Genomic DNA, 24312 nt, shown 5'->3' with positions numbered 1-24312 from the left:
TAAAATGCGGTTGCGCCGCGTCCATCGGCTCACTCGTGCCCGTTATACGCTCAAGTTTAGTTGCTTCCTGCATTTTAACTGTACAGTATGGCTCGCACCAAGCAAACCGCTCGTAAGTCGACTGGAGGTAAGGCGCCGCGCAAACAACTGGCGACTAAGGCAGCTCGTAAGAGTGCCCCGGCTACCGGCGGGGTTAAGAAGCCACATCGCTACCGTCCAGGAACCGTTGCTCTTCGTGAAATTCGGCGTTATCAAAAGAGCACCGAGCTACTCATACGCAAGCTGCCCTTCCAACGTTTGGTTCGTGAGATTGCTCAGGACTTCAAAACCGATTTGCGATTCCAAAGCTCCGCTGTTATGGCTCTTCAGGAGGCTAGCGAAGCTTATCTCGTCGGACTATTTGAAGACACCAACTTGTGCGCTATTCATGCTAAGCGCGTAACCATCATGCCCAAAGATATTCAGCTCGCTCGTCGTATTCGCGGTGAACGCGCTTGATTTTCTTCATTTGACAAATCATTACAACCGGCCCTTTTCAGGGCCACAAATATTTCTCGCCAAATATCGTTTCATACTGTCACGAGTTATTGCACATTATCATTCCCCATGTATCAACCCAATTTTCTATCACAGGTAACTTCGATACCACAATATCGTCCCATAACCACCTTCACCATATGGTCTGCCCCTGGTCGATTTCAACGTGGCATGTGCACGTATCGTCGAATATGAGAGTCCTGTTTGTAGACGATGAAAGAGCTTAATATGCTCCATTCTATACGTATTTTGATCAAAATCACTTCGATACATTTTCACTTTATGCCGCAATTAAGAGGCAGCATGAATTCTACGAATTTACTATTGCAATATTGTAGAATCTGTGCCACTTCTGTATTTCTGCATCAAATCAACATTTGAAACGTTTTATTCGGAATTGTGTATACATATGGAATGTGGCTGTTGAATCCTTTTAAGGTACATGGACTTTGATAGATGGAGATACATATGGCAACGTCGAAATCGACCAGGGCACCCCCTATAATATATGTATTATATCATTGAGTCAACGTGCTGCAACACGCAAAACCCCAAATACCAAACCTTGCATTTTTTCTCACGGAAAATCGGAGCAATCATCAGACAGCCAGATATACATAGAATACTTTACCTTTCGTTTTGACTTTTTTGTACTTCAGCTTTATATATTTTGAAATCCTACGAAATACACTTTCATGTGTTTGTAAATTCGATGTGTGACCTTTTTATTTTCTGATTTTCCTACATTTTTGACTCCACCCGAATTCATCGGTTCTACACCGTTGAATATCACGGTGTTCAATGTTGATCGCATCATAATGCACAAACGCTATACGGTTGAAGAAAATAACAGCAAATATACGGGAATTTTGAATTTTCATATCGCTGGATACCCTGGCTTAAACATCATCTTATAGATGAACGAAATAATTGTCAGATTAAACTGTATTTCGTCAAGATAATTTCGATACTGCCTTTTAACCTCTTCTAACAAAGCCGTGACATTCGCGCAATTTCTCGTTTTTTAGGGGAGAATGAAAAAAAAAAATGTTATACCAATAATGTTCAGTTGAGAGAAAATCGATCTTCATTTTTTCAAAATACCGAAAAACAATGTCCGACGTCATTGAACGGGATTTTACACAAATACATACCATACATACCCCTTTGACCTTTGCTACAGCAGCTGTCAGAATTGAATAACGATAACCAAGCAGCTGATATTTTTCCTACGGGGTCTTTCAGGAACTCCGGGATTGTGCATTGTGCACTCGGCTCATGTATAATAATAGCAAGGGTCTGAACACTGAAATGTTGCCAAGCAACTGAAGCCCACCTCACTTAAGACTCCCATTCGCCGGCAGATATACGGAACACGATTCCGCTACAATTCCAACAATGGTTCAGACCTAAACAATAAATAATTATAATATCCCGGAAAACAGCTGCAACTGTGCAAGATACTATTACCTAACAGCAAAACCTAATGCAAATTCTTACTCAAGTCGACGCTCTATGCGTCCACTATGGTCGTACAAATACCTCTGCTGCGAAGGAAATTACAATTTATGGACGCTTTTTCCATGGGATATACCTATATGGGATTATTGGAATATGGTTCAGGGCATCGACGATGTCATTTCATTTGCATAGATATAAATTGATGGCCCTGAGAAGGGCCGTTTAAATTATTTTTCTGACGATTGCTGGTGTTGGTGACGAAATGTAGCTGTTCACTTCTTCTTCGGTGCTGCAGCCGCCTTCTTGGCTGCCGGTTTGGCCGCCTTTGGAGCTGGAGCAGCCTTCTTCGGCTTCGGAGCCTTCGGTTTGCGGGTAGGTGCCTTGACTGCTTTCTTTGCTTTCGACGGAGTCTTTACTTTCGGTGGTTTTGCGGCCGGGCTCTTGACAACCTTGCGTTTCTCCGTAGCGGCTGCAGGCTTCTTTGCGGCTACCAATTTTTTGGCGGCGGTCAACTTCTTTGGGCTTTTGGCAACAGCTGCCTTTTTTGGTGCAGCTGGCTTTGCAGCGGCGCGCTGTACCTTCGGCTTTGCTTTCGGAGCGTCGGTCTTCGCGTTCGCGATCTTGAAAGAGCCCGAGGCTCCCTTACCCTTAGTCTGCAACAATACTCCCGTAGTAACAGCAGTCTTCAAGTACTTCTTGATGAAAGGAGCCTGTTTCTCCGCGTCGATTTTGTACGTGACAGCAACGTACTTCTTGATTGCCTGGAGAGACGATCCGCCGCGCTCCTTCAAGCTAGCGATAGCCGCGTTCACCATCTCGGAAGTACGTGGGTGCGCCGGTTTTGCACGGGGCTTCTTTGACTTGGGTGAAGCCGCTGCTCTTTTGGCAGGAACGGCTTGAACGGCTGGGCTGTTAGCTGCAGGGTTAGCTGCGACTGCCGGCGACGATGCTGATTTGTCTCCCATAGCTGATCGATCTAGTAGTCGCGATGAAATGATCAAAACACCACTTTACTGACAATGGAAAATTACAGCTGAAAGACCGTCAGAGACACAAGTAGAGTTTATACTGTTTAATGCGTTTGCGCGTATGATCACACTGGTAGTTGAGATGGATAATACTCGTAAAAAATCTGAGCAACAGTTTGCTAGTATAGGATAGCGCGGACCATGGAGAGAGACCGTGAGCGCGTTTTAGGCGGTGCGCTTCGCGACGTTCGCGCGTGCGACACTGACCGAACGGTATTTCCTCGGGTGTTTCACTGTCGCCATCGAACTCCTGAAGACCTCCTGTTGCTACCAGGTACTACGAAGTATGCTCTATCGACTACGCAAAATTTTTGAACCGTCGCGGTAAAGGATCCCTTGTAAAAATCACTCTCCGCGAAGCGTGCGTCTTGACATCGACCACACCCTGAGCAACGGTCGCCCTGGTGCTGACCTGGGGGGATGCGATCGAATCTTTTCCAATGTACCAGTGTGAGCTCGAAGCTTTGCTCTAGTTCCATGCAAAAGCCGAACCTCGTATCTGCACTTGTCTCCGTGATATAAGCGATTGAAATTCGGGAGGTCGCGACTAAGTCTACGACGAGCTAGACCTGCTTTTTGCAGACGAATGTCGACCCGGTAGCAGTGCCGAGGAACGTCGACCTGGGTGACAATATCGGGAAATTGTAATTTCTGGACACATTCACGGTAACGGATGTCTAATTAATGAAAATTTGAACGTAATGACACCGTGCGAAGCTACTAGGACCGACCCAAGGTATCCAGCAAGTCGAGGTTCTGCGTAGTTTGACATTACGCGGAGCAGCTGATTTGTGTATAAGGAAAATTTTCTGCATGTATTGATGGTGGAAGTATTGCATCGAATTTCCAAAAATTTTGATAATCACAATATTCTCAACTCAATTACGGCCAGGTGGCTTTTACTTATTGTTAAAGCTAAAGAAAGAAGTAAATCATTACACTGCGGTGGATTAATCAGGGATTCTTTAAATCGTTGAAAACTCGTGTAAATGTGGAACGTACGCTTGTATGCCAAGAAACTCTACATTTTGTATATGTATCATAAATGGTTCACGAATAAATGTTATGCGTCCGATTTAAGTTTGAATTTGAACCGTCTTATGACCTTGAAGTCAGCGTTGATCAAGGGAAGGTTAGCGAAATTGTTTTCTGGGACGACGTAGTTGCAATAAAGAAAAATGGAGCGGGTATACAAATGCGCAGTATTTTTCCATTAACTGACTGTTACGCTACTGCCATACATTTCAAACCGGTATATCGAAATACCGGATATGCTAGATAACTCGGTATGACCTCATTTCTGCAGCTAGCCCTTGGGTATCGTTATATTCTGTCCTAGATAATCCGTAGGACGTCCGTTCCTCTATTCCGGATAATATACAATCTTCATCTCATACCAATTTAACAGTCGGGTGTATTAATCACTTTTTTCCCCAACTTGACTGTTATCGTACAAGTACTCGATGAAATACATGTGCACTTCAATTGCAATAGTCACAAAGAGAAGTATTTCATATGGTAACGTAGAAACGGACTATCTATTGCGACTCGCGTGTAATGAACGCTAACCCTGCAATTACGCCCTGTCTCATTCCGGAGTGAATTCAGAAGAATTAATTTGACCTCAAACTCAGATCTATGTAATGTTTTTGACAACTAAAGTGAATGCTGATCAAGTACCAAACTTCAATTAACATTTTTCATGGAGTTTCTATCGATGGCAGAACGCGGTACTTCAAAAACAAGAATGAAATAAGCAAGAAAAAATAATGATGGAACAAGGAAAAACTTGTCTGTTATGAAACTTTTTTTTGTGCTTGCAGCTAAGGAACGATCTTCAACATACGATAATGATAAAAAGTAACTGTGAACAGGGCCGAATTTATAAGTACATTATTAATTTCAACTGCTGAGGTGGTATAAATCATTCTAATAATAATTATATAGTTTGGCAACGTCATACTCGCGGGTGCTAAGTCTCAGGAAATGACCTGTTAAGTTTTTTTCATAGAAAAATTATATTTATTTTCTGGTAAGCTTTAACGCATTGTATTTACATGCCTATAGTCTAATTAACATTAGTGCCTGAGTAGAATACATATTTAAAAACTTATATCCACATCTATACTTATTTTATACATGTTTATGACGATGTTGCACTCTTTACCATTAGTCACCACATCATAAGTCTGCAAAGAATACAAATTACGAAAGCAAGGAATGAAGGAATATCAGTGGAATCAGTCATAGTGGAGGTGTAGATGCTGTGTGTGTATACATAAAAAAAGTTACATTTGCTTAAAAAATACTGTATGCTGTTTTGTATGTATGAAATTTTTGCATCGCTACACAGCACTAATAAGCAGCTGATGTTACATAAAGTTGTTGAAAACTTTGTTAGAGGAATGCTAACACCCTCTCCAGGTTAAGCTAAGAAAGTATATAATATATTAAGAGTTGCACACTGGATTAAATGAATATTTGACTGGCACGAATGAACCAATGCAGGAATAAAGATTATGAGGTGAGGTATAAAACACATGCAGTCGAATTCAATTTACGAACTCTGCCATACAAATAAAATGTTGAACGATTAATCTAACTTTAACGGTAACACAGGTACTTCTGGCTCATTTGGAACATTACTACAGCTTGAGACCTACATCAGATCTGCAGAAGTGATCAGCTGACTATGTTTGAGAGCTGTCAGTGACAATGCAAAGATGAATCCGATCTTAGAGTTCATGGAATTCGGAATCATAGATAAGTTGGAGCATTTTGATCTGTAGCTGGAAACATGTTCGTGTATTCAAGGCCCTCAAACGGTGTCCCAAGAAATAACAGAAATGATCAACCTCGTCAAGGGTGGCATATTCAAGTGCTTCATTTGCAACTGGTCTCAAGACAACTAGAAATGAAACAAACATTTTTATTATTATAATATCTTATAGAGTTAATTGAAATGATTGATGTTAGTTGTTGGATGTTAAAATAACCTGGAGGTATTGGTCTTCGAACTGGACTTTCGTCGGAAGATTCTGATGGAGACGGGGACGCTGGTACAATGTCGAAACCCATGTTATTGCCTGGTGGTGGCAACATTTGTCCGTGTTGTTTCTTTAATTCTGACGGTAAAGCATAAGTTGACGTAGCACTCAACAATACACTTGCCAAACGTCTTTGATTGGTCTTCGACCTGCATACAGAGAAGTAGTAGTGAATATCCTAATCTGTGGATCTTTTCATGTGTCAAATTTTTACAAATTTAAATGTAACAAAATTTAGAAATCACATCTGCAATTACGAACTGTTTGGTTACAATTGTTACAATTATCAGTTGATTGAATGAAAATTATTGAGGAGTATCCTTGTAGGACAATGAATTATTATTATCAACTAGTGATTGCATCTCGTTATATATAAAACCTACGAATAGTTGTCCAGAAGATATTATCAATAACGTAATAGATATGTATCAACGGAAAACCGACTGCTGTCATATTCCAGAACACACCTATGCGGTTCAATTGGTTTGTTTTTAATTTTCACTTGTCTCGCAACAGGTTTGAACCGTCCATAGCCTAACAAATCTCTAAGATATAATTACTTTGTTACCACTAGGTAGGCGGAAGCTAGTAGGCTGTTGCACCGTTGTATCACTACAGCGCTGGTGAAGACTCGGATATCAGGAGTTATGTATGTAGCATGTAAATATAGGTATATTACAATAATACCGCTCACTGAAGAGTATACAGACAGTTGCCGTCAATGGGCTTGGTGTGACAACTGAAAATCGTCGTGCGCTTGCGTCCCCTGAGATGTTCTAACGGTAGAGTTGAGAACTTATCGCAGAACATCAGAGAGTTAGCGATTTCGACATGATGCTGGCTGCATTCACCTTCCGACTAACACAGTCTTCGCAACGGTAAGCCCAAGCCAGTACTTAGCCTGCGTGTACTTACCGACTTGTCGGCGATACAAGAAATTAATAATGAGAATCAATTTTTTCCAAAATTCATAGCAAAACAGTGATTTAATTAAAGTATAGGTACCCGAGAGAAGAATGTGTATACATAAATTATAAATAATAATAGATCAGATGTAATAACGATGCAGAGACCAAAAAGTATATATGTATATATGTATATGCGGTCCATGTACGATATTAATATACATGATCCATTTACGATTAATACGTGATGCATACTATGAATTTTATAATTTTCCAGGAGACAAACTAGATTATTTACAATAATCGACTATAATATGAAAATAGAAGAATTATTTATTTCGAAATGGGATTCTATTCGACACGCGCTCGATGTATTCCATAACATTAATATTCATAAATATTCCAACAACTTTTCATCTGCACTCTCGATCTTCAACTTCTGTAGGCATAGAATCGGATCGCTGTTTTAGGTATTCGCAAGTAAAGTATCTACGTTGGGTAGAGAAGCAGAATTGTTTTTCGAAAAGTGTTCGTGTGGAAGGAAATTCAGAATAACTGTAATACATCGCGTATGCGCTAATTCTGATCGAGATGAAATGGATGCTCCGTATTTGAGACAGTATTTAACGCAGTGTAGTGACTTAAAGACCTAACAAGGTGATTGCGAGAGAAAGAACGAAGCTTCTTAAAACTTCAAGTGTATTTTAACACACATTTAAAAGGTACAAGCAAAAATATTTATCATCCAACTGTCGTAGAACAGCAGCATTATTAGCTGACCCGTTCACTGAAGAATATATCTTTAGTCAACGGCTGACCATCGAAGGGCCTAACCGCTTCAGTATGTAATCGGCAGGAGAGATAAAGTACATATTTCTTGTCTGAAATGTAAAAACTAAAATCATTACACATCATATCGTATCATCATACATCCTACATCATACATAGTATTAAAGTTCGAAACCAAAGTTTGGATTCGGCTGTTCGGATGTTCAGAAAGTGACGTTAGCCGAAATTTTTTTTTCCCTTGACGTCATCGATTTATATGTATAGACGAAAATCAGCTAGCCGAATTTCTCAGTCCGGAAACAACCGTGCAGTAGATAGGACGTGTGTGAATCGCGCTCCGCAGATTTCGAGTACCGGTTTCTCTACTTCCTGGATCCTGCGCTTCAGGTCTGCTTTCTGGTGCAACTCGACTTCAGGACAAGTGCTCCGTAGTTTCTGCGTTCCAGGACCGCTACCTGGTGAAACTCGTCTTCCAAGACAAGCGCTCCGTAGTTTCTACACTCCAGGTCCACTACCTGATGAAACTCGTCTTCCAGGACAAGCGCTCCGTGGTTCCTGCGCTCCAGGTCAACTACCTGGTGAAATTCGACTTCCGGAACAAGGACTCCGTGGTTCTTGCGCTCCAGATCCGCTACCTGGTGAAACTCGACTTCCAGCACAAACGCTCCATAGTTTCTACACTCCAGGTCCGCTACCTGGTGAAACTCGACTTCCAGGATGAGCGCTCCGTAGTTCTGGCTGTCCAGGTCCTTCACCTGGTAACTTTTGACGTTCAGGACTAATTATCCGTAGTTCTGGTTAAACTTGTCATGTTAACAAAAGATTATTTTAATTCATTTTTCGCTCAAGCCCAAATTCAGTAGCTATCAATGCGCTAATAAAATTTCTATAATTTTTTATAATGTTCTCGTAATCTTCTCGGTGAAATGTGTCAATAAAAAAATTGTATTAATCCTTATACAATACTTTTGATGTGTTCTAATACTAGAAATATTTATGAGTATTCGAAGTATAACCCGGGGTGGTTAACGGTGATCGTTGGAGGTGGTTGAAGGTGGTTAGGGGTGGTTGCGGGTGATCAAGGTGGACGAGGAGGAGGACGAGGAAGGCGAGCAGAACAAGGTGGACGAGGAGAACGAAGGTTTCTGCACGGTGAGTAAAACGTTTTTATAATATTTAATGGCAATTGTATTTATATTTTACTTAAAATTTTTAAAACTTGTCTTGTTTACAATGAATTATTTCAATTCATTTTTCGTGCAAGCACAAATTCAGTAGCTATAAATGCGCTAATAAAATTTATTATATAATTGATTCATCAATTAATTATAATAATCCTTACACAATATTTTTGATGTGTTCTTATACTGAAAATGTTTATTACTATTCCAGGTATAACCCGAGGTAGTTATCGGTGGTTGTTGGAGGTGGTTGAGGGTGGTTGGAGGTGGTCGGAGGTGGACGAGGAGGAGGACGAGGAAAACTAGGAGAACAAGATGGAAGAGGAGGACAAGGATTTGTGCTCGGTGAGTATAACGTTTTTATATTATTTAATGGCAATTGTTGATTATATTTTATCTAAAATTTTTTAAACTTGTCATATTTACAATAAATTATTTCAATTCATTTTTCGCGCAAGCACAAATTCAGTAGCTACAAATGCGCTAATAAAATTCATTCTCTAATTGATTAATTAATTAATTATACTCATGCTTACACAATATTTTTGATGTGTTCTTATACTGAAAATATTACTTAATATTCAAGGTATGACCCGAGGTGGTTAGCGGTGGTTGTTGGAGGTGGTTGACGGTGGTTAGAGGTGACCGGAGGTGGACGAGGAAGACGAGGAGAATGAGGTGAAAGAGGAGGACGAGGATTTTTGCTCAGTGAGTTTAACATTTTCATGGTATTTAATGGCAATTGTAATTATATTGTATTTAAAATTTTTCAAACTTGTCATGCTTACAATAAATTATTTCGATTCATTTTCGCGCAAGCACAAATTCAGTAGCTTTCAATGCGCTAATAAAATTTGTTACATATTATTAATTAATCAATTAATCATACTCATCCTTACACAATATTTTTGATGTGTTCTTATACTGAAAATATTTATTACTATTCAAGGTATAACCAGAGGTGGTTAGCTGTAGTTGTTGGAGGTGGTTGGCGGTGGTTGGAGGTGGTCGGCAGTGGACGAGGAGGAGAACGAGGAAGACAAGGAGGACAAGGTGAATGAGGAGGACGAGGATTTGTGCACTGTATAACATTCTAAAGTATTGAATCGAGCAGGAGTCGGAGTAGGAGGAGGATCAGGAGTAGGAGTAGGATCAGGAGTAGGATCAAGAGTAGGAATAGGAGTAGGAGTAGAATCAGGAGTGCGAGTAGGAGTAGGAGTAGGAGTAGGAGTAGGAGTAGAATCAGGAGTAGGAGTAGGAGTAGGAATAGGAGTAGGAGTAGAATTAGAATTAGAAGTAGGATCAGGAGTAGGAGTGAGAGTAGGAATAGGAGTCGGATCAGGAGTAGGATCAGAAGTGGGAGTAGGAGTAGAATCAGGAGGAGGAGAAGTAGGAGTAGGAGAAGGAGTAAGAGTGCGAGCAGGAGCAGGAGTAGGTGTAGTACCCTACCCTACCCTACCCTACCCTACCCTTCCCGCCCCTACGCTCCACCTATACTCCCACTTCTACTCCTACTCCTACTTCTACTTCAATCTTACTCCTACTTCTACGATCTTACTCCAACTCCTGATCCTACTCCTATTCCTACTCTCACTCTTGAACCTACTCCTGATCCTACTTCTATTCCTACTCCTACTCCTGATCCCACTCCTGTTCCTACTCCTAATTCTGAATATTAATGTTACGGAATATACAGACTGGCTGTCGAATTGAATCCCATATCGAAACGAACAATTCTTTTGTTGTCATGTTATAGCCGATTATAGTAGATAATCTAGTATGTTTCTTATGAAATTATAAAATTTATAGTATGCATCACGTATTAATCATGAATGAATCATATATATCAATGTCGTACATGGACCGCATATACATTTGTACTTCTTGGTCTCTGCATCGTTATTACATCTGATCTATTTTTATTCATGATCTATGTATACATTCTTCTCTCGGGTACCTATACTTTAATTAAATCACTGTTTTGCTACCAATTTTGAAAGATATTTATTCTCATTATTAATTTCTTGTATCGCCGACAACTCGGTAAGTACACTCAGGCCAAGTACTGGCTTGGGCTTACCATTGCGAAGACTGCGTTACTTAGAAGGTGAATGCAGCCAGCATCATGTCGAAATCGGAAACTCTCTGATGTTCTGCGATAAGTTCTCAACTCTACCGTTAAAACATCTCATGGAGCAATTTTCGGTTGTCACATCTGAGCCCATGAGGGCAACTCTCTTTATATTCTTCATCCAATGGTGAGGCTAACCCTTTTGCATTTTTGACGAAAATTTTCGCGATGTTGAAAAGTGCTGAAATAAATTCTTTCATGCACTATTCCGACGTAATTTTGCGAGAGAAATCGATTGGGCGCAGTCCCAATACGGTGCGATCAACGCATCAAAAATTACAGCCAAAAAACCAGACCTGTGTTTTCGACATATTTCAGCAGGTGCTTTTTGCTTCATAATTTCTCTCCTGTTGGTCCTACGCTCTTTTCGCTGCGTTTTCTGAAGTCCTGGGGGTCCAATTAGTCAGGAGAGGGTCATTTGAATCGAATCTGAGACCAAAAATTTTTTGGTCGAAAAATGAAAAAAAAGTAAGGCTAACCCCTTTGCATTTTTGGCGAAAATTTTCGCGATTTTGAAAAGTGCTGGATTAAATCTTTCTGGCACTATTCCGACGTGATTTTGCGAGAGAAATCGATTGGGCGCAGTCCCAATACTCTGTGATCAACGCATCAAAAGTTACAGCCAAAAAACGAAAACCTGTGTTTTCGACATTTTTCAGCAGGTGCTTTTTCCTTCGTAACTTCTCTCCTGTTGATCCCACGCTCTTTTCCCTGCATTTTCTGAGTTCCTGGTGGTCCAATTAGTCAGGCGAGGGTCATTTGAATCGAATCTGAGACCAAAAATTTTTTGGTCGAAAAATTAAAAAAAAAGTAAGACTAACCCCTTTGAATTTTTAGCGAAGATTTTCGCGATTTTGAAAAGTGCCGGGGTGATTCTTTCATACACTATTCCGACGTAATTTTGCGAGAGAAATCGATTGGGTGCAGTCCCAACACTCTGCGATCAACGCATCAGAAGTTACAGCCAAAAAACAAGAACCTGTGTTTTCGACATTTTTCAGCAGGTGCTTTTTCCTTCGTAACTTCTCTCCTGTTGATCCCACGCTCTTTTCCCTGCGTTTTCTGAGTTCCTGAGGGTCCAATTAGTCAGGTAAGGCTCATTCAAATCGAATCTGGGACCAAAAACTTTTGGCTCCGAAAATGGAGAAAAAGTAAGGCTAACCCCTTTGCATTTTTGGCGAAAATTTTCGCGATTTTGAAAAGTACCGGAATAAATTCTTTCTAGCACTATTCCGACGTAATTTTGCGAGAGAAATCGATTGGGTGCAGTCCCAACACTCTGCGATCAACGCATCAAAAGTTACAGCCAAAAAACAAGAACCTGTGTTTTCGAAATTTTTCAGCAGGTGCTTTTTCCTTCGTAACTTCTCTCCTGTTGATCCCACGCTCTTTTCCCTGCGTTTTCTGAGTTCCTGGTGGTCCAATTAGTCAGGAGAGGGTCATTTGAATCGAATCTGAGACCAAAAGTTTTTTGGTCGGAAAATGAAAAAAAAGTAAGGCTAACCCCTTTGCACTTTTGGCGAAAATTTTCGCGATTTTGAAAAGTACCGGAATAAATTCTTTCTGGCACTATTCCGACGTAATTTTGCGAGAGAAATCGATTGGGCGCAGTCACAATACTCTGCGATCAACGCATCAAAAGTTACAGCCAAAAAACGAGAACCTGTGTTTTCGACATTTTTCAGCAGATGCTTTTTCCTTCGTAACTTCTCTCCTGTTGATCCCACGCTCTTTTCCCTGCGTTTTCTGAGTTCCTGGTGGTCCAATTAGTTAGGAGAGGGTCATTTGAATCGAATCTGAGACCAAAAGTTTTTTGGTCGGAAAATGAAAAAAAAGTAAGGCTAACCCCTTTGCACTTTTGGCGAAAATTTTCGCGGTTTTGAAAAGTACCGGAATAAATTCTTTCTGGTACTATTCCGACGTAATTTTGCGAGAGAAATCGATTGGGCGCAGTCACAATACTCTGCGATCAACGCATCAAAAGTTACAGCCAAAAAACGAGAACCTGTGTTTTCGACATTTTTCAGCAGATGCTTTTTCCTTCGTAACTTCTCTCCTGTTGATCCCACGCTCTTTTCCCTGCGTTTTCTGAGTTCCTGGTGGTCCAATTAGTTAGGAGAGGGTCATTTGAATCGAATCTGAGACCAAAAGTTTTTTGGTCGGAAAATGAAAAAAAAGTAAGGCTAACCCCTTTGCACTTTTGGCGAAAATTTTCGCGGTTTTGAAAAGTACCGGAATAAATTCTTTCTGGTACTATTCCGACGTAATTTTGCGAGAGAAATCGATTGGGCGCAGTCCCAATACGGTGCGATCAATGCATCAAAAATAACAGCCAAAAAACCAGACCTGTGTTTTCGACATATTTCAGCGGGTGCTTTTTGCTTCATAATTTCTCTCCTGTTGGTCCTACGCTCTTTTCGCTGCGTTTTCTGAGTTCCTGAGGGTCCAATTAGTCAGGTAAGGCTCATTCAAATCGAATCTGGGACCAAAAACTTTTGGCTCCGAAAATGGAGAAAAAGTAAGGCTAACCCCTTTGCATTTTTGGCGAAAATTTTCGCGATTTTGAAAAGTACCGGAATAAATTCTTTCTAGCACTATTCCGACGTAATTTTGCGAGAGAAATCGATTGGGTGCAGTCCCAACACTCTGCGATCAACGCATCAAAAGTTACAGCCAAAAAACAAGAACCTGTGTTTTCGACATTTTTCAGCAGGTGCTTTTTCCTTCGTAACTTCTCTCCTGTTGATCCCACGCTCTTTTCCCTGCGTTTTCTGAGTTCCTGGTGGTCCAATTAGTCAGGAGAGGGTCATTTGAATCGAATCTGAGACCAAAAGTTTTTTGGTCGGAAAATGAAAAAAAAGTAAGGCTAACCCCTTTGCATTTTTGGCGAAAATTTTCGCGATTTTGAAAAGTACCGGAATAAATTCTTTCTGGCACTGCTCCGACGTAATTTTGCGAGAGAAATCGATTGGGCGCAGTCCCAATACTCTGCGATCAACGCATCAAAAGTTACAGCCAAAAAACTAGATCCTGTGTTTTCTACATTTTCCAGCAGGTGCTTTTTCGTTCGCCGTTTCTCTCCTGTTGGTCCTTTGCTTTTTTCGCTGCGTTTTCTGAGTTTCTGAGGGTCCAATTAGTCAGATAAGGGTCATTCGCATCGAATCTGAGACCAAAAACTTTCGGCTCTAAAAAACCCTCTACCCTATTAGCGCATTTATAGCTACGGAATTTGTGCTCGCGCGAAAAATGAATGGAAATAATTTATTTCAATCATGACAAGTTTAAAAAATTTTAGATCAAATACAAATACAATTGCCATTCAATATTATAAAAATGTTTTTCTCACCGTGCCGAAACCCTGGTTCTCCTTGTCCACCTTGTTCTGCTTGTCTTCCTCGTCCTCCTCCTCGTCCACCTTGATCACCCGCAACCACCCCTAACCACCTCCAATCACCTCCAACCATCGACGACCACCTCCAACGATCACCATTAACCATCTCGGGTTATACTTCGAATACTAATAAATATTCTTAGTATTAGAACATATCAAAAGTATTGTGTAAGGATTACTACAATTTTATGATCGACACATTTTACCGAGAAAATTATGAGAAGATTATAAAAAATTATAGAAATTTTATTAGCGCATTGATAGCTACTGAATTTGGGCTTGCGCGAAAAATGAATTGAAATAATCTTTTGTTAACATGACAAGTTTAACCAGAACTACGGAAAATTAGTCCTGAACGTCAAAAGTTACCAGGTGAAGGGCCTGGACAGTCAGAACTACGGAGCGCTTGTCATGGAAGTCGAGTTTCACCAGATAGCGGTCCTGGAGCGTAGAAACTACAGAGCGGTTGTCCTGGAATTTGAGTTGCACCAGGTAGCCGACCTGGAGCGTAGAAACTACGGAGCGCTTGTCTTGGAATTTGAGTTGCACTAGGTAGCCGACCTGGAGCGTAGAAACTACGGAGTGCTTGTCATGGAAGTCGAGTTTCACCAGGTAGCCGACCTGAAGCGTAGAAACTACGGAGCGCTTGTCCTGGAAGTCGAGTTTCACCAGGTAGCCAATCTGGAGCGTAGAAACTACGGAGCGCTTGTCCTGGAACTTGAGTTGAACTAGGTAGCCAACCTGGAGCGTAGAAACTACGGAGCGCTTGTCTTGGAATTTGAGTTGCACTAGGTAGCCGACCTGGAGCGTAGAAACTACGGAGTGCTTGTCATGGAAGTCGAGTTTCACCAGGTAGCCGACCTGAAGCGTAGAAACTACGGAGCGCTTGTCCTGGAAGTCGAGTTTCACCAGGTAGCCAATCTGGAGCGTAGAAACTACGGAGCGCTTGTCCTGGAACTCGAGTTGAACTAGGTAGCCAACCTGGAGCGTAGAAACTACCGAGCGCTTGACCTGGAACTCGAGTTTCACCAAGTAGCGGACCTGGAGCGTAAAAACTACGGAGCGCTTGTCTTGGAATTCGAGTTGCACCAGGTAGCGCATCCGGAGCGCAGAATACAGGAGGTAGAGAACCCGGTAGTCGAGGTCTGCGGAGCGCGATTCTCATTCGTCCGCTTTACTGCGCGGTTGTTTCCACACTGAGAAATTCGGTTAGCTGATTTTCGTCTACATAGATCGATGAAGTCAAGAGAAAAAAAAATTTGGGTGACATCACTTTCTGAACATCCCAACTTTGGTTTCGAACTACTATGTATGATATATGATGTATGATGATGTATGATGATATGATATGATGTATAATGATTTTAGTTTCTACATTTCAGACAAGAAATATGCACTTTATCTTTTCTGCCGATTCGAGACTCAAGCGGCTAGGCCCTTCGATGGTCACCCGTTGACTAAATATATGTATATTCTTCAGTGAACGGGTCAGCTAATAACGCTGCCGTTCTGCGACAGTTGGATGAAAACAATTTTTGCTTGTACCTTTCAAATGTGTGTTAAAATACACTCGAAGTTTTAAGAAGCTTCTTTCTATCTCTCCCTATCAAAAAAATAAAAATCGCTCTATCAAAATTAGCGCATCCGCGATGTATTACAGTTACTCGGAATTTTTTGCTCTAAGAACACTTCGAAAAACATTTCTGCTTCTCTACCCAACGTAGATATATAAACAAATAGATGCTAAAACAGCATTTCGATTCTATGCCTACGAAAATTCAAGATTGAGAGAGTAAGTGAAAAGTTGTTGGAATAATTATGAATATTAATGTTATAGAATACATGGTGGATCAGGGGGGCTAAGAGGACGAAGGTGGTTGGAGGTTTTCGGAAATGGTAAGAGCTGGTAGGTGGTGGTTGGAGGTGATAGGGCGTGGTAGCAGGTGGTAGGAGGCGTTTTGTGGAGGCAGGAGGTGACAGGTGGTGCTTGGCGGTGATTGAAGGGGGTAGGAAGTGTTTGGTGGTGGTTGGAAATGCTTGGAGGTTGTAGCGGTCGTTGGCGGTGGACGCGGTGGTCGTCGGAGGCGTCTGGCGGTGGACGCGGTTACGCGTCTTTTCACGGGGATGATTGAGCTGATCGACATTTCTAAGTTGCAGTCGACAACTAGTCTTACGTACTCACTGTGTACCGACTCAATCTCAAGCTTTCATACCGACACTACTTTGGCTGCTGCGAATGTCGGTGCTGTCGGTGCGAGCCCGTTAGGTAGAGTCGATAGAGCAGAACCCTTTTACGCTCCCAGGCCCACCTTGCCCGCCGAAAACTGGTCACAAAAATTTACCCAGGGGTATCCGTCTTTATATTCTTCAGTCAACGTTAATACATACTGTAATACACCAATGTGTACAAATGGATACGCGTTTAAATCGAGTACGTATAGGTATATTGCAACCCAAAACTCGTGAGAGTATTCGATTATAATCGACATAATTTGCCAGAGAAAACGATTGCGAGTAATTGAATCAAAGTCTCTGCGAACAGCGGATCGAAAGTTGCAGCCAAAATATGGAAAACTCCGTATTTTCTGCGGATTTTCTCCGCTGTTGGTCCTGCAATGTTCAAGGTGTTTTATCTTTGAATTTCTGGAGAATTACAAAGACACTAACTAGCGAACCCTTTTTGATGGACAAGAGCAGTCATTAAAGGTTTACCTGATAACTCTGAAACCAAACCGATTTTACCTACGTCCGACGCTCGACCTTAGCTGGAGCTGTAAAATCGTTCGTTATAAGTATCACTAGACACATTTGCCATGCCACGTAGCAACCCGCTACGCCCGACTCCCAGTCCCAAGTCCGATTTGGCAGATCTTTGTATGGCATTCGGCGGAAACTAGAACGCCGCTAGAACAAAGCGTGACCGAAGTCTGCGAACCGGAGAGAGGGAATCGTCGTTGGTGACAGAGCTTCTGCCAGCAGCTGATTCCACTAGCTGCAGCACTAAAGAGCTAGCTGCTGGTCGGAGTTTGAGAAGCAATACTAGAATTTACTATAGTTTCAATTATTACCAAATCCTACAGCAAGATGTTATCCAATTTCAATTTTTCGGCAATTCTTTTCTTACTGACTGTATCTCTCCAGGTTACATATTGCCGGTAAGTCTAAATTTAAGTCATATTATTTATTTCAATAACTTTTAAACTGCATTTTGAGAGTATTGACTAAATGTTCATTATTTGTGTGTCTCTATTTGCGCCATTACTAATTGTTTGGCTTCATCCATTAGAGATCTTATGTTCAGTTTTATAGATAAACCATGTAGTAATTATGCAATCGATCTAGGGTGTGCTTTGAAACATATCGTTTGCTACAATAATGAGTCATATATTTTATACAAACCTATACTTGCACATAAATTAAGTTAGGCGTATTGCACAGTTTATCGCAAGGGGAAGTAGATAATCTCTTATTGATATAATTACTTCATTTTTGATTAAGGAAATTTGTAAACATCTAACAAAATAATGTATATGACAAAATTACAAATAAGAATGTTGATGTATGTGGTTTAAGTAACATTCCAAATAGTGATAGTTTTTAGTTTCCTTAATTAGGTTCTCATCACAAAAAAAAATTCAGTTTGTAATGTAAGTTTACAGATACAAGAATCACAATTACTTGATAGCCACTCAAACAGCGAAAAAACGTTTTTTTTTTTTTTTTGTGGTAATTACAAACTGTGAATTTATTTAGTTCGCGACCCAACTCTAACCAAGCAACGTCAGCAGGAGAAAATTTTGATGTTATCGTTTTCACTCAACATTGGCCAGAGACAGTTTGCTCCCAGTGGAAAGAAAAGGTTCCATCTCATCGTTGCTTTTTACCAAGGCAAGAGGAGTGGACAATCCATGGAATTTGGCCTACTCAGTTCCACAAAATTGGCCCACTTTTTTGCAATAAGACACAGGGTTTTAATGCGTCTACTTTAATCCCAATAATTCATCAGTTGGATGAGAAATGGATAAACATTGAAGATGGAACACCACACTTTTCATTCTGGAAACATGAGTGGGACAAACATGGTACCTGTGCATCCGTCCTTGATCCTTTGAATACAGAATTGAAATATTTTCAAAAAGGATTGGATCTGTTGAAAGAATATGACATGACTCATGTGCTTGCCAAGGCAGGAATATTCGTTGGTCAAGCTTATGCCGTAGAGCAAATCATTAGTGGTGTGGAAAAGATTTTAGGAAAAACTATTGAGGTCGAGTGTATCAAAAATCCGGTGAGACTTTCTTTTTAATATTAATTTCATTCAATGTTTTGTACCATCGTTGATATTTTAAGTTATCGTCAGATTATGCAACAATTTTCTGTTTTTAAATATTTAAGTTTCTTTTTGACAGAGATATAATTATTGGAATACCAAAATCTCTACATCCTTACTTGACATGATAGCCGAAAATTGTGTCTCAAACGAATGTTATTTCTACATATATTATATTATTACATTGTAGAAAACGCATGAATCTTACATATTCGAAATACGGATTTGCCTGGATAAAGGCTTGAAGCTGACTGATTGTAACAACATCGTTGACTTTCCTTCAAACTGTGATCGGAAGAAGCCAGTGAATTATCCCAGTGCAGTTCCATCCAATTACAATGTTATATTAGTAAAATAGTAATCAATACGTTCAAACTAGGCAAATTGAAAATTGTATAATGTATTATGAGTGTAATTTTGTCTATTGCCATTATACAGCAACCCAGAAATATCTAGCAACTTAACTAATGTAATGTTATAATGTAACTCGAAGAAAATACGATGTTTCAGTGTCAAGTTTTGTGACAGGAAACTAGTGACTGATAAAAGCATAACTTATTTATTTTTATTTTTTTTAGAAAAATTATACATATTAGAATAAAAAAAAATGTACTGTATCTATTATATGCACTTTTTCAAGTACCCAAAGAGCTGTTTGGTGAACAGGTAATCCAAACGAGTTATCTCATGCTCATACATTATTACAAGAAATTCAAAATTGATTGATGTGCCAAGTTAAAATCCAGTTACAGAATGATTGAATGTACGTATTACAGCAACGTTACAAATAGTGGTCTATGAATGGTATGAATAACAATTTTATAGTATTAAAGTGCTTTAATTTACATTATTTTATGTAGTTAGTATTAATGTTTGTCAAATTGTAATCGCATTACGCAGTTTATAATGCCATTAAAACAATAATTTCTGCTACTGTAATTCCGTTTTCTTCTGTACTATCACAACAGCTGTCGGTACCAAGCCTAAAAATAATTCAATACATAATTGGTAACAATTGACAAAACGTACTACTGGCTTCCCATACAAAGATTCACTTACCTAAAATGTCCAATGGTTTTTCGTAATCGTCCTCTGTGAAAATTTTCCGAGGAAATGTAGTCATTAAATTAAACAACCCCGAACCATCAGTTCTATTCATTTCAATATACAATCGTACAGCAGAAAGCTGTTCCTTGGATCCAAAGGTCTGTGTTAATGCCTGACCATTTGTTAGTCTGATCTAAAATACATAATTCAAGCTGCATTTTAATCAGTATTGTGTTTCATAAATAATACATGATGTTATTTAATATACTTGTAGTTTCAAACAAGCCAAAGAGAGAATCAGTGTATCAATCACCTGCAATTTTGTTTCGCTATAATTTTTTTTTGGACCCGTTGATACGACGGTTGGCGCAGCAATCGAAGCTACAGGGGAAAGTGTAACACGTCCAGCGTCAGAGGCGGCTCTAGCACGTCTTGCTGCTTTGTCAGCTTCGATTTGCTCTCTTACTCTCTGCTTTGCTAATTTCTCCTCTTCTTTTTCCCTTTTCCGTTGCTCTAATAATTTCTTCATTTCCAAGTCTTCAAGCCTATGAAATAATAAAGTACCATCACATAAATTAACAATACAACGTTGATGAAATTCCAAGCTAATTAAATGCAATTAAATCCAATTCAAGTCGATAATAACGAGCGTTTTTCTATTAAGACCAAAGTCATTAGGATCAATTTCATCTCTCTTATATCAAATGAGCAACAGTTCTTTAACCTACAATAAATAAACTGAAGATACTTACTTTTTCTTGGCTTCGACCATCTCTTTGCCTGAGCGTATCCTCAATTTCTCCTTTTCAAATGCTTCTTTTTTTTCCAGTTCCTCTCGCTCTTTTCTCTTTTGTCTCATTTTTTCTTCTAATAACCTCAATTGCTCTTTCTTCTCCTCTTCCGTCAGTGGCTTCTTCTCTTCCGTGCTTTCAGAGAAACTGTCATGTCCGGACTTTGTGGCATGAAATTCCACCTCTAAATTAGATTTGAATAGTTTCCCACATCTGTGAAAAAATTCCTTTGCATGTTCATTACGTATAAAGTGACCTGAAGGGCCATTGATCGAAGGAACTCTTTTCTAATTAATCTTTTGTATCATGCATTCTTGAAAAGATGAGGAGATAAAAACTAATCAGACATTATAATGCACGAAAATAACAATTTATGCAACCATTAATACTCACACATCGCATTTAATGGATTTGGCAGTTGCTGCTGATTCATCTTCGTTACTTGCATCAGCGATATTTTCCTGTGGAGATTCAGTTGCTGGTACGGGTATACTGACAGGATTTTCGGCCATAAGCCCAGGGGAAGGTTCAGCTTCATCGGAATGAGCAAGGAGCCTAAAAAAATTTGCAACATTTAATCAGTAGGATGAAGACAAATTGTTTTTCATTCGTACCATTCCATAGCCGGCTCGACACCTTTGTTTCCGGTAATTTGTAGGGCTCGCTCGCTGAAAAACAATTACAGAAAACACACGAATGAAAAATACAGTGATTATTTAACTGAGGGTGGTAGGGTATTTAAAATCTGCAAAAATGATTCCGGCTTTTTCGGAAGAGGTTAGGAATCACAAAATGATTATTTTCTGTCAATACTCACGCTTTTGCCTGGCTGAAACCCATGTCTACGAGCATCGAAACATCTGACGAAGACATCGCTGAATTTTTAACTGTACAATTAGTGGCTAGATATAATATTACTAACGGACGCTGAGTTAAAAATCATATGTCATGTCGCACGAACACTTTGACATACAGCTACAAGCCACGAACTACGGAGGCGGAAGTAGCTTATAGGCATAAAGCGTGCTCATGATTGTACCAATGAAGAATTGTACTTTGGTTTCGATATTTTCGTCTGAAGAATATTGCGGACTGTTATTAGTTATTCCTGTTATTACAAACTTCACGTACTACACGATTGTGAACGGTTTCTACAGTCCCGACCAAAAGTTACAATTTTGGAGCCTTGAGTCAACAGAGAAACGTTTTGATCAATTTGAATGAATGGTCGATTCGAAGCTTGAATCTGATTGTAAATTAATTCTTTATTCGGTTCTTTGAAGATTTATGATGATCAAACCTGATATCCCTGGACTTAAAAAATTGTGTGCTGCATACGTCAAATAATAAATACGAGAGTATAAGCTGCATGCTTGTTGATGTTATAATCAAAACACTCTTTCTTGAATATAGTCTACACTCTAAATTATCAGAAATAATTGGGCTACTGAAATTGCGGTAAGATGAAAAAGTGACGAGACAAACCAAAAACACTACACAATTATTGAAACCGCTTGTCATTTTTCGTTCGGGTTATTTTTCCATGTCAAGATATCGCTTATGTATGTACAAATAGGTACAATTTTCAAGAAATGTTCCCACCAATTCGTCATACTGTGGGATCAGTTATCAGGTCAATAAAAGTTAGTATTATTATGATAACGCTGCAGGCCATTTATTGTTTGTCACCTTTGATCTACTCACTTATCAAAATTGAAACAAAAAAATTCGCGAAATAATACAATGGCAAAAATTAATATATAAATATAAAAAACAGTTTGAAAAACGAAGGATGCCGTCAAACATAAGCATCATACAATGAATCATACGCATAACGCGATTCATTTATTCAATACTGAAAAAAAAGAAACAAAATAAATTCAACTTGCAATTTTGTTCAGTGCTTTTACACATCTGATCTTGCCAATTTTTAGTGAATGTAAATAAATGTGTTGCATTGAATTGTCAGGTTTTATAAGGTCAAATGTAAGTTTGTGCTCGCACTAATGTAATATCTTAATTTAGTATTCTTGAGAGGCCTTGTCTCCCTTGCCAGATCCACTGCTACTTCCAGTCTTTTTAGGCAATAAAACTGCCTGGATGTTGGGCAGAACACCACCCTGTGCAATAGTCACTCCAGAAAGCAGTTTGTTCAATTCTTCATCATTACGAATGGCTAGTTGGAGGTGACGAGGGATTATTCTGTAAAATAAAACATAAATATGGTCAATAAATCCAATTTCCTGAAGTAAATGTTGTACGTCTGACTGCAGGATTTTTCAAATATCTGTGTGTACGCATAGTTCAGTTACATGAAATCGGGTACTGTTTTCCCAAATCGAGAATTCCATTTAGAAAACGTGTAGATTGTCATAGTGATTTAGGAGAAGGGGGAGAGTTTGGTTGGTGCAAAAACAAGTTTCTTTGCATTAGGTTGAAATGGAAGTGTTCGGCCATGTTCACGTATAAATACATTCATACATACATCAATTTTATCACACGAATTATCAACACACTGTACTGTTATTAGGATTAATTTCAAAGCAGTTCTTCATGTGTACAATGTATATTCAATGTATCTTCATAGGAGACAAATGATTGTACCGAAACAGAGGAAAAACACGGCACGCGATAATAACGACGCAAATTCCGCTCGATTCCGTAAGAAATGTTAAACCTACTTTGGTTGAGATTTATCATATTATACAGTGAAAAAATTATAGTGAATAAGAGAAAATGAAGAAGTAATCTGTGGGTTGTCTATACTTCTGAACTATGGTATTGTGGTTGTGAAAATAAGGGTGCTGATAGGACTAACCTCGTCTTCTTGTTGTCTCTCGCAGCATTTCCAGCCAACTCGAGAACTTCGGCGGCCAAATATTCCATGACCGCAGCTAGGTAAACCGGAGCACCGGCTCCGACACGTTCGGCATAGTTTCCTTTCCTCAGGAGCCGGTGAATACGACCTACGGGAAATTGAAGCCCAGCCCTGCTGCTGCGAGTCTTCGCCTTTCCCTTGGTCTTGCCTTTAAAAATCAATAAGAAACTTTTAATGCGTCCTGTTGTTCGAGAATCTGGCTAATTATTTCTCGGAAGCTTTGATGCTACTCACCTCCTTTACCACGACCGGACATATTTCGAGATTGATTCTACACGGATAGAAAGTCTAATCACAACTGCAACCTCTTCCTACCGTTACCGAACAGCAAATGATGTCGGATGTCACGTATTTTGGCGCCCACTGTCTTGATAGCGCTCGTTTGCGCGGGAAAATTTTTTGACACGGAAGGCTGTGGAATTCGTATTATTTCATTCCGACGGATGGCAGCACCATACTTTGAAAACAAAAAAGCATGAGAAGCGTTACCTCATTGGTTAGTATCTAGAATTAAACCAATCGAACGTCGTCCTTGTCCTCTCCTATTTTTATGAGGCTCGCAAATAAAACGCACCATTTGAAAAAGCTTTCTTGTATTTATGGATACATATAATTTATGCTTCAATTATGGCAATTGGAAGATTTAAAAACAAAAAAACTGACTACATAAAGCGTCGACCGAAAATATAAATATTATGTACGGTGAATTACCTTCTCGACTGATTTCTTTTCATAAGAATTTATAAGATAATTTCAAAGACTACTTTAATATTTTACAATTAACTTTTAATAAAAG

General features: G+C 39.6%; 5 protein-coding genes and 2 long non-coding RNA genes across 10 annotated transcripts; 3 read left to right on the top strand and 4 right to left on the bottom strand.

Moving 5' to 3' along the window:
• The first annotated feature begins 48 nt into the window (after positions 1-48).
• LOC124213909 (histone H3) lies at positions 49-925 on the top strand. The gene has a single exon (XM_046615680.2). It carries the CDS (start codon positions 88-90, stop codon positions 496-498), a length of 411 nt encoding a protein of 136 aa, XP_046471636.1. The 5' UTR covers positions 49-87; the 3' UTR covers positions 499-925.
• A 287-nt stretch (positions 926-1212) lies between these two features.
• Positions 1213-3107, bottom strand: LOC124213908 (late histone H1-like). Its single transcript, XM_046615679.2, has one exon. The coding sequence runs from the start codon at positions 2961-2963 to the stop codon at positions 2271-2273; it is 693 nt and encodes a 230-aa protein (XP_046471635.1). The 5' UTR covers positions 2964-3107; the 3' UTR covers positions 1213-2270.
• A 1938-nt stretch (positions 3108-5045) lies between these two features.
• Positions 5046-6618, bottom strand: LOC124214740 (uncharacterized). Its single transcript, XR_006882198.2, has 3 exons — positions 6457-6618; positions 6023-6222; positions 5046-5934 (listed from the first exon to the last, which is right to left on the bottom strand). It is a non-coding gene; the product is annotated as an uncharacterized lncRNA (long non-coding RNA).
• Positions 6619-7798: 1180 nt separating this feature from the next.
• LOC124213993 (uncharacterized) lies at positions 7799-10908 on the top strand. 2 transcript variants are annotated; one of them, XR_011176595.1, is made up of 5 exons: positions 7799-8525; positions 8756-8919; positions 9160-9293; positions 9535-9656; positions 9898-10908. It is a non-coding gene; the product is annotated as an uncharacterized lncRNA (long non-coding RNA). The 2 variants fall into 2 exon arrangements; XR_006882036.2 differs by having other exon boundaries at positions 7799-8919.
• Positions 10909-16868: 5960 nt separating this feature from the next.
• LOC124215165 (ribonuclease Oy) lies at positions 16869-19739 on the top strand. Its single transcript, XM_046618213.2, has 3 exons — positions 16869-17625; positions 18224-18758; positions 18991-19739. The coding sequence occupies exons 1-3, from the start codon at positions 17555-17557 to the stop codon at positions 19156-19158; spliced, it is 774 nt and encodes a 257-aa protein (XP_046474169.1). The 5' UTR covers positions 16869-17554; the 3' UTR covers positions 19159-19739.
• On the bottom strand, positions 18433-22139 carry LOC124215164 (UBX domain-containing protein 1). Of its 3 annotated transcripts, none has more exons than XR_006882292.1 (7): positions 21456-22139; positions 21253-21306; positions 21032-21193; positions 20600-20851; positions 20161-20392; positions 19860-20059; positions 18433-19783 (listed from the first exon to the last, which is right to left on the bottom strand). XR_006882292.1 is itself a non-coding variant. In XM_046618212.1 (7 exons), exons 1-7 carry the CDS (start codon positions 21509-21511, stop codon positions 19731-19733), a joined length of 990 nt encoding a protein of 329 aa, XP_046474168.1. In that variant the 5' UTR covers positions 21512-22139; the 3' UTR covers positions 18433-19730. The 3 variants fall into 3 exon arrangements, 1 of the variants encoding a protein (XP_046474168.1); XR_011176535.1 differs by having other exon boundaries at positions 19860-20035; XM_046618212.1 differs by having other exon boundaries at positions 19860-20040.
• A 149-nt stretch (positions 22140-22288) lies between these two features.
• LOC124215166 (histone H2A-like) lies at positions 22289-23910 on the bottom strand. The gene is made up of 3 exons (XM_046618214.1): positions 23751-23910; positions 23457-23664; positions 22289-22840 (listed from the first exon to the last, which is right to left on the bottom strand). The coding sequence occupies exons 1-3, from the start codon at positions 23770-23772 to the stop codon at positions 22660-22662; spliced, it is 411 nt and encodes a 136-aa protein (XP_046474170.1). The 5' UTR covers positions 23773-23910; the 3' UTR covers positions 22289-22659.
• Positions 23911-24312: the final 402 nt, after the last annotated feature.

This window comes from Neodiprion pinetum, chromosome 3, assembly GCF_021155775.2.
Source record: "Neodiprion pinetum isolate iyNeoPine1 chromosome 3, iyNeoPine1.2, whole genome shotgun sequence".
Taxonomy (NCBI): domain Eukaryota; kingdom Metazoa; phylum Arthropoda; class Insecta; order Hymenoptera; family Diprionidae; genus Neodiprion; species Neodiprion pinetum.
Note: the sequence above shows the minus strand (reverse complement) of the source record. Positions and strands in the feature narration are given on the sequence as shown.

What these genes read in the sequence shown, in the direction of transcription:
- LOC124215165 (XM_046618213.2), top strand. Translation starts at nt 17,555, where the DNA reads ATGTTATCCAATTTCAATTTTTCGGCAATTCTTTTCTTACTGACTGTA. An exon ending in CTCCAGGTTACATATTGCCG is followed by an intron (nt 17,626 to 18,223) that starts GTAAGTCTAAAT and finishes GAATTTATTTAG; the next exon opens with TTCGCGACCCAACTCTAACC. An exon ending in TCGAGTGTATCAAAAATCCG is followed by an intron (nt 18,759 to 18,990) that starts GTGAGACTTTCT and finishes ATTACATTGTAG; the next exon opens with AAAACGCATGAATCTTACAT.
- LOC124213909 (XM_046615680.2), top strand. Translation starts at nt 88, where the DNA reads ATGGCTCGCACCAAGCAAACCGCTCGTAAGTCGACTGGAGGTAAGGCG.
- LOC124215166 (XM_046618214.1), bottom strand. Translation starts at nt 23,772, where the DNA reads ATGTCCGGTCGTGGTAAAGGAG. An exon ending in GTCCGGTCGTGGTAAAGGAG is followed by an intron (nt 23,665 to 23,750) that starts GTGAGTAGCATC and finishes TGATTTTTAAAG; the next exon opens with GCAAGACCAAGGGAAAGGCG. An exon ending in AGAGACAACAAGAAGACGAG is followed by an intron (nt 22,841 to 23,456) that starts GTTAGTCCTATC and finishes TTTATTTTACAG; the next exon opens with AATAATCCCTCGTCACCTCC.
- LOC124213908 (XM_046615679.2), bottom strand. Translation starts at nt 2,963, where the DNA reads ATGGGAGACAAATCAGCATCGTCGCCGGCAGTCGCAGCTAACCCTGCA.
- LOC124215164 (XM_046618212.1), bottom strand. Translation starts at nt 21,511, where the DNA reads ATGTCTTCGTCAGATGTTTCGATGCTCGTAGACATGGGTTTCAGCCAG. An exon ending in AAATCCATTAAATGCGATGT is followed by an intron (nt 20,852 to 21,031) that starts GTGAGTATTAAT and finishes ATTTTTTCACAG; the next exon opens with ATGTGGGAAACTATTCAAAT. An exon ending in AAAACCATTGGACATTTTAG is followed by an intron (nt 19,784 to 19,859) that starts GTAAGTGAATCT and finishes AATTATTTTTAG; the next exon opens with GCTTGGTACCGACAGCTGTT.